Raw genomic sequence first — 12,958 nt, 5'->3', positions numbered from 1 at the left:
TGTATCAGGTAACTATTAAAAGAATAAGCAACCTCAAAACCTCAGTAGCATGCAACAGTCAGCACTTATTTCTCACTCAGGACTGTAGGTGGCCTGGGGGAACTGGGCCCTACGTGCCTTTTATCCTCTCTTGGGGTCATCCTGGGACCAGCGGGTAGCCTGGGCATGTTCTTTTCCTGTCACTAGCAGAAGCACAAGAGAAAGAGTAGAAATATGTTGTAAGGCCTCTTCAGACCTAGGTTTGGAGCTAGAAAGCCATCTCTTCTCTGCGTCCTACTAGCCAAGCATGTTCATGGCTGAACTCAAGTCAAGAGCCAGGGAAATGTCCTCAACTTCTTTAGTGGGACAAACCACAAAGTCCCATAGAAAAGGACTCGAATGGGAAGGAAGGAGGCAAAAAATGAGGCTAATAATATAATCTGCCACGAGTTCCATGTTGGAAATGTGGTATTTGAGGGACTCATGGATTTGGTTGGAAAAACATTGAGTAGCTCAAAATAGAGATCTGGGCCGGGCGCGGTGGCTCACGCCTGTAATCCTAGCACTCTGGGAGGCCGAGGCGGGCAGATTGCTCGAGGTTGGGAGTTCGAAACCATCCTGAGCGAGACCCCGTCTCTACTAAAAATAGAAAGAAATTAATTGACCAACTAAAAATATATATACAAAAAATTAGCCGGGCATGGTGGCACATGCCTGTAGTCCCAGCTACTTGGGAGGCTGAGGCAGGAGGATCACTTGAGCCCAGGAGTTTGAGGTTGCTGTGAGCTAGGCTGACGCCACGGCACTCACTCTAGCCTGGGCAACAAAAGTGAGACTCTGTCTCAAAAAAAAAAAAAAAAAATAGAGATCTGGCTTTGAGTTATGGATTTTGGGGTTCAAAGATCCCAAACATGCAAACTTCTGGGCCCCATCCCACACCAACTGATTCAGAATCTCTGGTTAGAAAGATCAGGAATCTGCCTTTGAACTAGTTTTCCAGATGCGATTCCTATTCACACTGAAGGTTGAGGGTCACTGGTAGGTAAATGGCAAAATAGAGAAAAAGACAAGGAACAAACATCAAAAAGAAAATAGGTGAAAAGAAGAAATGGCTCCCCCACACAAAAAAATTAGAAATAGTAGAAAGAGAGATAAGGAAAACCAAAGAATGGTGTCCAGAGACCAAAGAGGAGAAACTTAAAATATAAGTGAGTGTCGAATTGTGTCAAATGCTGCCCACACATCAAGTAGGACAAAGACTGAAAAAGCCCTGAAAATCTGGCATTTTCAGGAATATTTTATGAATAAGATACAATACTGAGTCCAGGGATATCATTAGTCTTGTTTTGCAGATGAAAAGAAAAGTGGTATGAAATAAAATGAAGATCTTCATCGCTTCCATTTCTTCTTTTGCAGGTCCCATATTGTCATGTGAAATTGATTAATTCCACATCTAAACTGACATCTCACCTAAAAAGTTAGTCTCAGGCTAATTATTAAAGAAAGAAAAATGATAATTTTTATAGCTATGGTTCTCATATCATATCAGATATTATTGATAGCACACTACAAAGGGGCTATTTCTAATACATTAAGGCTTTATATTTTTGAAAAAAGAACTATTCCCTCATTTCTTCATTATTTCATTATGTATTTCCTTCATTTCTTCATTATGTATACTGTAAGTTTTCTTAAGTATGTCAAAGGATATCAAAGAGTGTATTGTCACTAATGCTTGGATTTCCAAGAGAGATCTCTAGAACATGGCATTCTATTCGTGTCACATTTTTTCTGAATGTCAGGACCCAAGATCCAGTCTCTAGTAGGTGGATGCTAGGGACAGTTTGGGAGACACTACACTAATGAGGGGCCTCTAAGTGAAGAGGTTCTGATATTATGCTACCAAATTCTGACTTATCGTACCCCATCCTGATTCATATGAAGGCACCTTTATTTGAATGTGATTTGCTCAGATACACTGATCAATAAACACACACACACACACACACACATACACACAAATACATCCACAACTCTATCTCAAAAAAAATACCTTGTGACCTCATTGAGCATGGGCAGGGTTGCAGTGTAGAAAAGTTATTACACCTGTTAGTACATTCACCCAGCTTTGGGAGAAGACCTAAAACAGAGCCAGCCACACATTTGGGACTAAAATAAAAAGTTGAGGGGCCCTCCATTGAGACCAATAACTTCAGCTAATTTATGCCTAGACTAGTGAGTGATAACCAATGAACATCCACTTCCTGACAGCTTTGTCCACAGTGGCCAAAACTGGCATCGACTATGTGGTTTTAGATTTATCTTTGCTAGAGATCTCTTTTTTGTGAACATTTTAATTGGTGTTTCTAATGCCTGGTGAGCATTACATAACAGTCAAGCCAGCATTTAAGCAGCATCTCCATATTGTTAAATTAATATTGGATTGTAGACCTCAAGTATTTCAGTTGTAGATTCTCATAAAAGGGAAAGCTTAGGAAATGCATACATATATATAAATATATGTATATAATAGAAATATAATGAATCTAAAAAAACATGCACACAAACCTCTGCCATTTTTCTCTCTTTAGGCTTTAAAAGTTAAAAACAAAATAAAACACACACATACATACACATACCAAACAGCTGGCTTGGTAACCAACTCCTTCTACATGGTCTCTCAGCCCAAGCCCAGTCACCTACATCTGATTGCAGATAAATGAAATGTCACTATTATTTATATTTGACACTAAACGTTAAGAATATTCAGACAAACATTCATCCTTCCTTGTTCCATATCACCATGGAGTTTGAGAAGACGAGACAATGGCTGTCACATGAGGCGGAAAAGGGTAGTGGTAACAAACATGGATCACGGCATAGACTGTGTGGGTTCAAAGCCTAACTCTATTAACTATAATCATAGACCTCAGGTAGTTTACCAAACCCCTCCATGCCTTGGTTTCCTGAACCATAAAATGGAGATAACACTAGTACCTCTTCCAGAGGGTTCTTATGAGTGTTAAATCAGCTATGTCAAAGAACAGGCTTAGAAGGGTGCGTGGCACACAGATGGGGCTCAGTAATTATGAGCTATTATTCATGTATCCATAGGTTTCCAAATATTTTGCAAAAGTGCACTACCTGTCCAACTGCCTTAAAGTTTTGAAATGTCTGAGGCTGGAGGATGTCAAAAACCAAGTCCCAAAGCGTAGAAAGTGAGGTTTATGCAAACTCAGCTGAATTCTAACACACTCACATCTAAACAATTGACAAGTGGTAGTTCATTGTACCTCTCAGAGTTCATTTTAACCTGGCAACAAAGCTTAACCTAAGCGATGCATTTACTGTAGAATTTCAATCTAAGGCAGGAGGGGAGAGGTTTGTAAGACCCTAGGAAACCGCGTACCCCTGGTGTGGGTTTGCTGTGCCTAGTTGCACAAACCTGACTATTCATCTTGTCATAGTTAAGTTTTACTGAAAAATAGACGTCTGCCTCTCTCTCCCTAGGTGGTCTCTGATTCTGACTTTGCTGTCTGGAGGTTTAGGTCTGCAAACCTATCAAATCTGATGTCTCCTTGAGAAAGAAAATGGGAGAGGAAAAGAAAAACCCTTTCATGACTCAATTTCTTTTTTGATATTATTTAAAGATGCACAAAGCCTAGAGAAACTCCTGAGAGATGCTGTCATCTATGGCCAGCCTCGAACCCGCAGAGCTTGGAAAAAAATTCTCATCCTAGTGGAGGGTATCTACAGGTATGTAAGTAATGGAAGGCATTTTAACACTGTGAGGCCTGCAGCAAGCTGACCAATGGGGGAATGCTGATCTTTCCTAGCTAAATGGAGCAATGAGTTAGATATGGATATTACAGAGAGACCTGAGACAGAGCCACCAACGAAGGCTGTTAGACCTTGGGTCACCTGTACTTTCAACGACTCCATGCATTCGGTGGAGCACCTTGGAAGCTGGCATGCTTGTGAAGACTTCCTCAGAAATGTCCTCACATGGCATTGCTAACTTGCATTGATTCTTCCACTACTTTTGGCTGCCTCACAATTCCAAAGGCCTTTTGCAACTGGGTTATTCAACATTAGAACACCCCTTGTCTTTATGACTGTAATAGATGTTGCTGATGGACAAGCCCAGATACCCCTACCTGGACAGTGCACCCCAACCCAGCTGCTTATTGAACCCAGTTATTTACTGGCACCAGAATGCAAAAGACCTGCCAAAAGAATTGCCCCGAGTGCAATTCTTTCTCCAGAGCTGGGGTCTGGGGGTGGAATGATCTTAGCATCTGAAGTTGTGCTCAGGCCTGAGTTTCCCTTTAAGCTGAACAGAGGAAACACACCAACTAAGCCATTCAGAGCTGCACTTTTATATAGAAGGTTGTAATTGAATATGCTGCATTCTCTGTCTTCATTTATTATCATTACTGAAATGGAAATTGTGTCCAAGTATTTATTCTGTTGGATGCCCTAGTCCATAAGCCGAAGAAACATCTCAGAGTGCCCACTCCTAAATCAATTCTCAGACAAGCCTGATGTTAGAGGAATCAAGGGAGATATGTTATGAGATAATGCTAGAAAAGTGAAAAACATTAAAAGGAAGCAAGAGAAGGGTTGTTTAAATTCCCAAGAAGGAGGACTGTAGCTGCAAAAGAGATTTGAAGAGAGATGTAGAATTTCTTTCAGCCCATGAATTTGGTCAAATGGAGTACACACCATTTCTGCTACATGAATGAATAAATACCATGCAATAGCAGGAGTGTGCCTCCATCCCTTTTGGAAAAAAGAAGTGAATTCTCCTAAATTTAAAATAATAAGCCTGGTATCATTTTATATATATATATATACATATATATATATATATATATATATACACATATATATATATATATATATATATATTTTTTTTTTTTTAACTCCAGTACTTACTGCCCAGCAACCAGTGGTCTGGGTGTTCCCAGTGCTACCGTAGGGTTGCAAAGTTGGCATTTCCAGTTTCAGTAGCCCACTTTCTGCATCACCTAACAGTACCTCCCACAGTCAGCCCAAAGAGTAGGTCCTGTTTATGATGTCTATGAGGTCACTCTAGACCAGTGGTTCTCTGGGGTGCTCTTGCTCCTGCCCCTAATCCAGGCACATTTGCCAATTTCCAGTTGCCACAACTGCAGTAGGGTATGACTGACCTCTAGTGGGCAGAGGCCAGGGATGCTGATAAACATCCTGCGATGCACAGGACAGCCCTCCCACAACAAAGAACTATCTAGCCTAAAATGTCAACAGTGCCAAGGTTGAGAGAACCTGTTCTAGAATAATCACTAGCTCTAAAGTTGCTACTTCTAAGAAATGAGCTCATATTGGCTGTGGATTGTGGTAACATCAAGCATGGATCTTTCTCCTTGTGTGATTCGTGCCAGCTGCCAGCCTGGGAGGGAAGCAAACAGCCCTTATCTAAACACCTGTCATTCAGGCCTGGACTAGTGGGAGGATAAATCAGCTGAGGGAGAGAAGACTGGGCATCTCCTTTAACCAGAGTAAACAAAAACCAACTGCAAATAAACAGAACTTGGCTCCACTAAAGGAAAGTTAGGATTTAAACGCTTTGATCGTGGCTGAAATTTAAGTGGACCACCAGTGTTGTGCTGACAAATATTCCCATCACCTACACAGAGAAACCGCTCCAGCAGCAGGACTTGTTAATGGAGGTGCCAGGCCCACATCCCTCCATAAGAGAAGGACAAGGGAGCCAGTTGTGGACTCTGGGCTCCAAGCCAGTATGGCTCCAAACCACAATTTAGGTTGCACTAGCATTAGTGACTGCTCTGTTATCTACTGCCATGTAACAACCCACCTCAAAGCACAATGATATACATGGCAATGATTTATTATTTCCTGTGCTACTGTCGGTTGTCTGGACCATCTGTGAAGTTCTGATCCACATGGTGTTGAGTGGAGGTCATGGATGGGACTGCATTCAGCCGAGAGTTCGGCTGGGGCTGGAACATCCAAGATGACCTCACTCACACATCTGGCTCTTAGTGATGGCTTTTGCATGAGGGCCCTTGTTCTCTTCCACTTGGCCTTCTCTACGTATAATCTCTTCTCATTTGATAGTCTGGTCAGAACTTCCTTACAACGTGGTGGTGGCTTCCAACAGAGCAAAAGTGGAAACTCTTAGCGTTTTAAGGGCTAGGCCTAGAATTGGTGCAGCATCACTTCTGCCTCTCCCTGTTGGCCAAAGCACATCATGAGGCCACCTAGATTCAAAAGAAGGTTACACAGACACTATCTCTTGATTGGAGGATCAGCCTGTGTGCACAGGGTGGGAAAGACTTGCAGGGAGCCATCTTTGGCTGCAGTCTACTGCAACGGCTCAACCAACCTGGCTTCGATACAGAGCCAAGTCTCCACTTTCCATGAACTTGACTTTACGAAGGGTTCCTTTTATCTCACCCACACAGGAATCTTATCTTTAAATGAGACTATGACCTAAAAGGCCTTGTTCACAGATAGGAGACAGGGCACCTCTTCAACAGGTCAGTAGCTCTTGGGGCCTTTATTTCCTCATCTGTAAAATAAGGCTAGCCTAGAGGGGGGTTCTAGAGCCATAAACCTCAAAGTAAAAGCCTTCATATCAGTGTTATAATTTGCAACTGTCATCAGAAGATGAGATTATTTTCCACAGGCTTTTCCAAAGGGCCAGGGTTAGGGAAGTGAAATCAATACTGAATAAATGTACTCCTACTTTTTAGAGGTATGTTAGGGACACATACCTTGTTGATATTTTCCTTTAAATTTTAACTTTTCCCTTACTTGTGATCTGCCACCATGGGAAAAATACTTCCACCACAGAGCCCACAGACATCAATTTTCTCATAACTCCAAAAGAGTCAACCAAATCAGAAAATCAACCAAATCAGCAAGTATCAAGGTAGAAAAGGCTAGATACCAAGACTGAGAAGTCAGTAAACTCCACAAAAGTAATAATAATAATGTCACCATCATAGGGATTATTATTTCTATGGAGATTGTAGAGAAGTCAGGATTTGGAGGCAGGCCTGGGACCTGGATTCAAATCCTGATATCACTACCTACAGCTGTGTGCCCTCCATGGGTACCTTTATAAGTACTAAATGAGATCATATAAGCTAGTGTTTGGCAGAGGCCTAGCCCATAGAAAGCCCACAACCAAGGGTAACAATCTTCATCATTACATTTTATTTATTTATTTATTTATTTTTGAGAAAGAGTCTTGCTCTGCCAATCTGGCTAGAGTACAGTGGTATCATCATAGCTCACATCAACACCAAACTCCTGGGTTAAGCAATCCTCCTTCCTCAGCCTCCCAAGTAGCTAGGAGGTACACACCACCATGCCTGGCTAATTTTTTCTATTTTTAGTAGAAACGGGGTCTGGCTCTTGTTCAGACTGGTCTCAACTCCTGAGCTCAAGTGATCCTCCCACCTTGGCCTCCAGAGTGCTAGGATTATAGGCATGAGACACCACACCCAGCCTATATTTATTTTCAGTTGAAGAAATCGCAACTCAGAAAATGATAAGGTATCTATGTTGTAAGGCTGTTTGCTCTTCATCCATCCAGAAGGCAGGTGTTAGAGAAAGAAACTCACATTGACCATGTGTCTACTTTTTGCTAAACATTTCACACGTGCAATCTTGAATAAGCATGCAAGTACCCCGAAGATTATTGCTAAAATAAATAAACACAGAGGCCTAGATAACTTGTCCCAGAACAGATAACTGAGATGAAACAGAGCTGGGATTAAAACCAGATGGCCCTAGTGGTACAAAGTCTCAGTGTAAATAGAAGAGTCAGCCCATGTGTCCATATCCAATGAAGTAAACACAGAAAATGCAAGGTCACCCATTTGACCTTCGCCATTAATCTAACTAGGCCTCCGTTTCTTCATCTGTAAAATAGGAGAATTGAAAATTGAAATCTAAATTTCCATGAATTCATGATTTTTGGTTTAAAAGTCCAATAGTATTATTTTAATGTTTTCTGATCTGTATTTTCCTTTAAGTATTGTTTTAAAGTCACATTTTTCTAGTTTCATATCTCTGAGAAGTATTGATTTCCTGTTAACTCATAGTGATTGAGAAATCTCAAAATATTTAAAAATACTGGGGATGGGGTGTCTCAAATAAGCTGGGACATAAACTAGCCTATCTGAGCCCAAACTTGCAAAATAAAATAAATCAAGAAATAATATTCAGCCCTTTCAAAACAAATTCATATATAAACACATGCTGAAGTCTCAGAATGGCATATACTCTAAGAATGTAATCTATTCTCTTCCCCCAAAATAATGTAAGTTTAAGGATTGAGAACTTCAGTGGTAAACTATATCCTGTATCTCTATGGTTTAAACCAGGAGTCCTCAAACTTTTTAAACAGGGGGCCAGTTCACTGTCTCTCAGACCGTTGGAGGGCCAGACTATAGTTTTAAAAAAACTATGAACAAATTCCTATGCATACTGCATATATCTTATTTTGAAGTAAAAAAACAAATGGGCAAAAACACCCGCATGTGGCCCATGGGCCATAGTTTGAGGACACCTGGTTTAAATATATAAAGAATAAGAAAACAGTACTTTATTTTTAATTAATCTTAACTTCTTTTTTCTCTCTTTCCACCTTCCTTTCTTGTGTTGGGTTGTACTTGGGGCCCACCAAGGAGATTTTTCCACCATGCAAGTTAGCTAGCCTGTGGTTTAATTCTCAGTCCTTCCAATGGATAATATGGTTTATATGTAGAGAAAGGTGGTGAGAGGGAGATTTCAAAAAAGGGACTTGTCACTTAGCTAATACATTATGTAATAGAAAAGATATAAAGAAATTATTCACTGGCTTGGTGGTTTAGGAATAATTCAAGTTTCTGCACAGAGCTTCAAATTTACTGGTAGAATTATCTTTTACAGTTGTATTTTAGTTGTTTTTCTTCTATTGAAGTCAAAAGAAAAACACAACCTTCCATTCAGGAAAAGAGCATAAAACGCTACTCTTGTTTTCTTTTATCATTTTTGGCACTGTTTTTTGACAGCAATTCATGGGAGTAGCATAGGTAGCCTTTTTATGCATGTACCAGACTCAATATCCCACCATAGGAAAAGGTTCAACTCAAATTTGATCACATTGAGAAAATGAAAACTTAGTGTGGGTGAATATAATTCTTTTCTCCCTAGGACTCTATGTGTGCCCTCCATTAACCCCAGAAATCAGCAGTATTGTAGAGTCATTAATCTTAGAGGAAGAAATATAAACCAGGTGGGCAGGCTCCTAACATCAGCTAGACCAGCCCCATCGAAGGATGGTTAATTAGTTGCCTGCAGTGTCTACAAACACTGTTCAACATTAACTTTGGCTCCTGCCAAATTCAGTTCCAGAACAAAGAATGGCTGTTTGTGGCCTGTCAGATTTTTAGCATATTAGTGTTACCAACTCATAACATTTTAAAGATTAGAAGAAAAATCTAGAATTCTGAGGACCTGAGGCCATTTATCATATATGACACAGTGACACCCACATGCCTCACTCCTAAAAGAGTAACACAGAGCGTTGTAAAGGGCTCCCAATTTCTCAAGTTAGGTCTCATTGCAACCATTTCCTTCTAAGCTCCTAACAAGTCACTGAGTGCTCATTCACGGTCAGGTACTTTACAAGCATGATTTCTAGTTGTCATTATAAAGACCTTACAAGGAGGGGCCCAGCATCATGCTTATTTTACATATGAGGAAACTGAGGCAGAAGACATCATATTAATTGCCCAAGTTCACAGTAAGTGGTATGATCATGGCCTAAGCTTAGGCAATCAGGTGGCCAGACTGCCTCCCCATTGATGGAAACAACTTTAAGCAATTAATTTAAGAAAATATTAGAATTAACTCAGAAACTTACATGAGTAAAGACAACTCTGTTTGGTCTTTGTTTCATTAAAGCTCGGCCACCCAAAATGACCTTGCGAAGCATACAAATGCTCCAGGCAGTGATCACCACACTCTCCAAACCACAATCTGGGTAACTGTGCACACAACCAGCTGGACTGTTTTGATGAAATCGGCCTAACATTTCAGCTTATTTTTTTTAATACATTAAATTTAATCTAATAAATAAACTAATTCAGAAGAAAAGGAGAAGTTCAACTCTCTGTTTGGTTCAATTGATTATTTCTTGAACTAAATTGAAGGGTTGCTTGAATTGTTTGACAAGTTCCTTTGTGTGGTGAGTGTGTGAGTCTACGTGTTTTCTAGAACTTGCCTGTCAGTGCAGTCAAAACTGTGTGCAATGTAGACACAGCTTACAAAGTGTTCTGAGAACTGATGAGAGGCAGTGTTTTTAAATCCATTGAGTCTCAGAGGTGCTGTGTAAATATAAATTGTAATTTTACTTCTTTATTGACTTTATATTTTTTCCCTTTCCCAGGGGTCTTGAAGTGCTTTTGCAATTTACAATACCATGAAAAATAAAACACTTGGGGCTAAAACAAAAGAGTCCATCTATGGCAGTGATCCTCAAAGTGTGATCCCCAACCATGAGAGTCAGCATCTCCTGGAAGCTTGTTAGAAATGAACATTCTCAACCCACCCCAGACCTGGTGAATCGGAAACTGAGTGGGTCTGAAGTAGGAGTTCCGCAATCTGTGTTTTAACAAACCCTTCAAAGGATTCTGATGCTCTCTCACCTATCTGTTCCATTTCCCTAAAGAAACAGAAAGAGAGGACATACCAAGTGCCTCAAATAAATCTTACACTTGCAGTGAGTACTGAACAGGAGGCCCTAAGGACCTAAATTCTATTGTGATTTAATTAATACGATGATGTCGTAAAGTTCTTTTATGTGTTTTTAATTCCCTCTTTTAATCTTTGACAATTCAAGCACTGAGTTTCGGTCAGACAGATCTGACCAAATAGGCAACGGCGGGTGGATAAAAGTGGATCACCAAAGAGCAATGTCATTAAATCTAGCGGAATACCTAGAATGCAGAATGGTCATTCTAGTTCCACTAGAATGTAACTTTACGAATAAATTGGATCAACAATGCAGTGAGCTAACTCTTGACTTGGGAATTAGCTATAAGGAACCAAAGCACTCAAATCCATCGAATGCAAGCTATTTTATTCAAGTAGCATAGAAATGTGCAAGTAGCTTTACAAGATTGAGAGGGCTGTTGCAGCCAAGTAAAACACACCTTCAGAAGAAACGAAAGGCAGGTCTCTGTCATCCTGTCTAGGATGTATTGGTGGGGAGACTCACAGAGCTTCCCAGGAGCATATTTGTTAGTTATGAGCATTTCTCCTTCTACCCTAGCATGGAAGGTTCCATCGTGCATCTCCCCCAGATCATAGCTCTAAAGAAGAAATACAAGGCTTACCTCTACGTGGACGAAGCTCACAGTATTGGGGCCTTGGGCCCAACCGGCCGGGGTGTCACAGAATTCTTCGGAATAGACCCTGGAGAAGTTGATGTGCTCATGGGCACATTCACCAAAAGCTTTGGAGCCTCCGGAGGTTACCTAGCTGGAAGGAAGGTAAGAGAGGGACTCGCTTTGTCTGTTTAAAATCTGAACACCCTGGGGACTATGGTGTGCAAGTTTCTCTGAATTCTGTGAAAGCTTCAGTTTAGTTCGCCACACCTTAACTGATCACGGTGGCCTAGCTGCAGTGGGTTCACAGCCAGGTAAGGCCCAGAATGTCAAGGAGCTCACCCTCTCATAGGAGGAGAGTGTGACGAGTAACCGCATTATAATAAAATGGCAATGCTCGTGGCATAATAAAATGACAACACTGGTGTACGCAAGGTGCAAAGTACAAAGGAGAGGAATAATTAACTCTGCAGGGTAGAATCTGGGACCTCTTTTAGAATGGACGTCAGTCTTTAGATAAAGGATGGGAGGTTCTATTCCACAAACAGGGAATGATGTATTCCAAGCCTCAGAAGTGACAAGGAGATGTTACAAGAACTACAAGGAGTCTGGTTTTGGTGGTATGAAAAACACAAAGCAGGTAGTAGCAACTGTGGGCAAAGGTCAGATATTAAGGAGGTTGACCCTATGTTTCAAGTTGTTCATTTCAAGAGTTTCAATCAAAACGGTGATAGGATGATGAATGTACTTTTAACATATTTTCTCTGCAAAAATAACTTTTTCCCACAATGTTGGAAAGACCATAGGTCAAATCTTGCCATCCTCTAATATCTTCTCTATGTACCTTAACAATTCTGATTGGATGGGATTAGACAGTTAAGTGAGCATTAGCCCTCGGTATCTCCAAGGGGTTTGTGAATATAAAACAACAAATGTTTGAGAGAAATTTACAAAAAAGAAAGGAAGGAGAAAAAAGAAAATCAAAGATTTCAACTTGGGCTTTAGGTATAAAGGAGCCAGTTGCCTGCTCAATTAGAGGACAGACTTATTAAATCCTGACAGCTGTCCCCAACAAACCCACAGCTGTCCCGGAGAGCCTGTGTGACGGTGATTTTGGCTCTGCTGCGGATGGCGCAGCAAGCCCCACAGGATGGCATGCAGGTGGCATCCACAAAAATCCCCGATTCCTTATCCACTGTGGTGAACGGGAACAAGAGACTTCTGGAAAACCAGTTAGACAAACCAGGGAGTGCAGCAGCAAACAGTGCCGTCATTGAAAGCCTGTGATTTAAAACAACAGATTTAATTTCGGCCACTCGCCCTGCCGTGAGACATACAGATGCTTAAAATGTTCAGAGTTTTAAGTGGTCTTTACCCTTCAATAAGCACTTTTCTTCCGGGCTCAGAGCATTGTTTTTCATCCTCCTTCCACTGGCCTGTGGGAATTAGCTGGGTAATGCTAAAAACATAGGGAATGCCCGAGATCTTACAAAATTCAGCTAAATCTGATGAAAGGTTAAATGTTCCCTTCCTAGACTGCCGAGGCAGTAGGGATCAGAGGGTCTCAAATTTAGGAGCTCCTTTATCCTGGG

The 12,958-nt window shown here is 40.9% G+C and overlaps 1 protein-coding gene across 1 annotated transcript in view; it reads left to right on the top strand.

The window, feature by feature from the left end:
- The window catches only part of SPTLC3 (serine palmitoyltransferase long chain base subunit 3), a 152,088-nt gene that overhangs the window by 96,442 nt on the left and 42,688 nt on the right, over nucleotides 1–12,958 (top strand). Inside the window, exons 7-8 of the mRNA XM_012780830.3 lie at nucleotides 3,630–3,735; nucleotides 11,312–11,531. Of these exons, the coding sequence (XP_012636284.2) occupies nucleotides 3,630–3,735; nucleotides 11,312–11,531 (326 nt within the window). The remainder of the gene's footprint in view (nucleotides 1–3,629; nucleotides 3,736–11,311; nucleotides 11,532–12,958) is intronic.

The sequence above is a fragment of the Microcebus murinus genome, chromosome 16 (assembly GCF_040939455.1).
Source record: "Microcebus murinus isolate Inina chromosome 16, M.murinus_Inina_mat1.0, whole genome shotgun sequence".
Classification (NCBI taxonomy): domain Eukaryota; kingdom Metazoa; phylum Chordata; class Mammalia; order Primates; family Cheirogaleidae; genus Microcebus; species Microcebus murinus.
The sequence above is the reverse complement of the archived record's forward strand: the minus strand, read 5'-3'. Positions and strand labels throughout refer to the sequence as shown.